At 45.6% G+C, this 4209-nt stretch overlaps 1 protein-coding gene across 1 annotated transcript in view; it reads left to right on the top strand.

Annotated features, from left to right (window-relative positions):
* LOC106819022 (wiskott-Aldrich syndrome protein family member 3-like) overlaps positions 1-2051 on the top strand; it is a gene marked incomplete at its 3' end in the record, with an annotated part of 7584 nt that extends 5533 nt beyond the window's left edge. Inside the window, exons 4-5 of the mRNA XM_014823682.1 lie at positions 1253-1367; positions 1949-2051. Of these exons, the coding sequence (XP_014679168.1) occupies positions 1253-1367; positions 1949-2051 (218 nt within the window). The remainder of the gene's footprint in view (positions 1-1252; positions 1368-1948) is intronic.
* Positions 2052-4209: the final 2158 nt, after the last annotated feature.

Consider the following 4209-nt stretch of genomic DNA (forward strand, 5'->3'; position numbering starts at 1 on the left):
CCGGCGTCACCGATTTTGACGCCAGAAACTCGTCGCTGGAATGATATTTGTTGCCGAGTCGCTGAACAATCGCTACGTGTGCGCCGCACTGGCGATGGATCCCGGCCACAGTTTTTGGATTGACCAATCAAATGCATGATTTGAAGCACGTGATCAAATATTGGCAGCGCCCGTGGTGTGGTTTGAACAGGTCACGTACAGTTCATACAGTGGTATGTCGCTGATAGACGGTTGAATTGTCGCCGGGTGGCGCACACGTGGCGATTTTTATCGACAGTACCGTCGATTTTTATCGCTGGTACTGTCCATAAAAATCGCCACGTGTGCGCTGCCCGGCGTCACCGATTTTGACGCCAGAAACTCGTCGCTGGTTTGATATTTGTTGCCCAGTCGCTGAACAATCGCTACGTGTGCGCCGCACTGGCGATGGATCTCGGCAACAGTTTTTGGATTAACCAATCAAATGCATGATTTGAAGCACGTGATCAAATATTGGCAGCGCCCGTGGTGTGGTTTGAACAGGTCACGTACAGTTCATACAGTGGTATGGTGCTGATAGACGGTTGAATTGTCGCCGGGTGGCGCACACGTGGCGATTTTTATCGACAGTACCAGCGATAAAAATCGACGGTACTGTCGATAAAAATCGCCACGTGTGCGCCGGGCTTAAGTGCGTGTGGTTGTGCATGTCTCATGTATTCGTGAGCGCTCGCAAATATATTGCTTGCGCTGTCTGAGTTTTTCCCAGGGTGCGAAATTAACGGTGTCAAATACTCCCCGATTTACTGCCGGACTCCCTGATTTGACATATATGCAGGAGTCCGTGTGACTCCCTGAAAATTCTGTCATACTAACTAGTTCGTTCCAGAGCACGGCCTCGCGGAGTTACCGTATTTTTTCAGCTAATGTCCAAAGAAAATTTGGCAGACGTGCAACCACATGAATCTTAAAGATAAGCACATGCGTTATTGTTAATATCTTTAATTGTGAACCTCAGACTGCGGACTCGCTCATTTTGCCGCGGACTCCCTCTTTTTGAGGGTAGGAAGTCCGTTGTACTCCCGTGTTCAAAAGTGAATTTCTACCCCTGCTTTCCACCTGCTGATAGTAGTTACAAGACGATTATGTACTGTCGAGATGAATGTTCTTGTGTTTTTGCGAGCGCACCGTGACTCGATCGCATTGTCTAGTTCTCTCCCTCCCCTCCGCAAACAATTTCTTGACGGCGTCGTTGTTGTTGTCGTGGCGACAGGGATGATGGGAAGGACGGTCTGAAGTTCTACACGGACCCGACATATTTCTTCGAGCTGTGGCGCCTCGAGATGTTGAAGGACACAGACAAGGCCAAGCAAGACCGCAGCAAGAAGGTGAGGCGGCGCCATCTACATGTGCCTGCCGCAAACTTTTGTTTAATTTTTTTTTCCGTTTTTGTTTCCAATTTTTTCTTCGTTTCATTGCGGTAACCAAACTTCACGCGTGGATTTCTTGCGTAAAAACCCTGTGATGCGGTGCTGCCTCTCGATGCACTAGCAGATGGCGATCTCATGTGGAAGCAATGCAGGGACATATAGATGCAGGATAATATTATAACTCAAATTTAACAATCTCACATTTAATGTAGACTCAATTAGTCTGCATTCGTGTTTTCATTCGTTGACACATTGCCGTATATGGCTGTGTAGGATTCGCGTATTATTCCTACATGAAAAACCGGCCATCGCGCGAGTCGAACACTGTAGTATTCTGCTATCACACGATGACTGCTCTCATCGTTATGTTCAACAGTTGCATTGTGGGATGGGCTCTTGGAATAAACATGGCTGACCAGCAAGGTTAAGAAATGTATTTTGTCGTGTATATTATTATCCGAAGTAGTTAAATCCATAATCATCAGCAGTTATTACAAACTGCTCCACGATGACAGTTCACTTGTTTTGTGCACTTGCAGCCACGGCATTCGCAGCAAAGCGGCCACAGGGGGGCGCACCGGCAGCGGCCGCGGCCGGCGAAGGATAGCAGAGAGAAGTATCGTGAGAAGGCGATGGGAAACGGTAAGTCAGGGTTCGTAGCGGGTCTTCCAAAGTCTTATAAGTACTTATTTTGCCAAAAATAAAATACGGGCCCTTATTAGTACTTATTTTTGGTGGAATCTTAGAAAAGTACTTAATAGGCCTTATTTTTTGCAACCTACAATATTTGATATGAATTGTTTTATAAACTGTTCTCGAGTTAGAGTAAGAATTGCTGTATATATAATACGGAATAATTAAATCTGCTGTGCAATTGTGTATATAAATATTATTAGTGTACTTTAATAGTCGGTGATCTATCAGAAATCGCNGGGGGGGGCGACAGCCCCCACGCCCCCCCCTGGCTACGCGCCTGAATCTTAATATAATGTTGTTTTTGAAAAAAAATTCTTGGAAGGCTTGATCCACGAATTTAAGAATCCAGGAGCATGTATTTTTTATTGAAACCACGAAAATTGGAACCCACGAAAATAAGTATCTTTACAGTATTTCAATACGTGATCGCTGTTAGAAACTGTGCTGTAAGTGCCAGGCCAAGCGTCGCTGTCATTATCTGTTGTCGTCGCGCACAGACGTTCACTTGTTATCGCAACGTTCACTTGTTGCAGTTCATTGTAACTCTACTAAATCAATGGAGTTCGAAACTTCCAATGAATAAAAAAATGAAATTCTTTAATAACAGTGATCTTGGCATCAAAACATTGTAAACAATGGTCCAGATTTGTAATGATGATTATGTATGACTTGAGAGAAGCGTAATGATTTAAAACCTTTTCGTGAATAAATGAACGAGTAAATAAGGGAACACACCTTCTCTCTGTGTGTGCCTTGTACAGTTTATCAGTAATACGCCATATTTTTCGCGTACAGATATTTTCGCAAATTAAGACTTGTCGGACAATTTCGCGAGCCGAGGAAGAGGAGAGAGAGAGGAGAGAAGAGAGAGAGATGAGGGGAGACCCTGGAGGGAAGAGAGAGGGAGGAGAGACGGATGAGAGAGAACGAGAGAGAAAGACGAGAAGAGAACAGGGAGAGGCAGAGAGGGGAGAGAGAGAGAGAGAGGAGAGGAGAGGAGGACAGACAAGAGGAAAGAGATGAGGGAGGAGGATCGGGGACGGAGAGGAGCGAGACGAAGAGGAGAGAAGACAGCAAACAGAGAGGAGAGAAAAGCAAGTGGGAGTCGAGAGAGAGAGAATGCAGTGGGAGAGACGAGAGAGCAGAGAAGTGAGAGAGAGAGACGAAGAGAGACGATGGAGAGACACGAGAGAGCAGAGCAGACGAGTAGAGAGAGACAGAGCGATAAGAGAGACGAGAGAAGAGAGAGAGAGAGACGAGAGGGGAGAGAGGAGAGAAGATAGAGAGAGAGAGAGAGAGAGAGAGAGAGGAGGAGAGAGGAAGCAGAAGAGAATGAGGGGGAGGGAGAGAGAGATGGGAGAAGAGAATGAGTGGGAGGAGAGAGAGCAGGTGAGAAGAGAGCGAAGTAGAAGAGAGCACGAGATAGAGATGAAAAAGAGAGAGATAGAGGAGGAGAACCGAGAAGAGAGGAGTAATGAGAGGAGATGAGAGCTTATCCTTACGAGCTCACCCTTCTCTTACCTTCCTTCTAAAACATTCGTCCGTATCTGCATTACTGCCTCTTTCCACTTTCCCACTCCTAACTCTCTCCGTCTTCCTTCTTCCTCTATCCCCTTCCCGTTCCTGTCTATTTCTCAACCATTACCCCTCTTCGGCGAGGAGATGAGAGCAAGAGCAGAGCAGATGATAGAAGATGAGAGAGAGATAGCCGACGAAGCGAGAGAGAGAGAGAGAGAGAAATACGAGGGAGGCAGAGAGAGAGAGAGATACTGTATAGCTGTAGTATTTCGCGGTGATTTAATTTTCGCGAATTCGCGAACCCTATCACCGAACCCGCGAAAATAACACACGCGAATAATACATAATTTCATACGTAATAATACCGATATAATTTACCGGTTGTAGAATAGCTTTTACCTGAAATATATTCTCTTGGTTATGTTACAATATACGTGCTTGGTTTAGTGCAATGCACCTGTAACTGTTGGACACAGCGTAACCTGGTCACACTATACGATCACACGTGCCTATTACGTAGAACACACACCGCAGCTTTTCTATATTAATTCATAATTCAGTCGACCGTGAAATTAACACTCGCGAT

Source organism: Priapulus caudatus, unplaced genomic scaffold (assembly GCF_000485595.1).
Source record: "Priapulus caudatus unplaced genomic scaffold, Priapulus_caudatus-5.0.1 Scaffold2752, whole genome shotgun sequence".
Classification (NCBI taxonomy): Eukaryota; Metazoa; Priapulida; class Priapulimorpha; order Priapulimorphida; family Priapulidae; genus Priapulus; species Priapulus caudatus.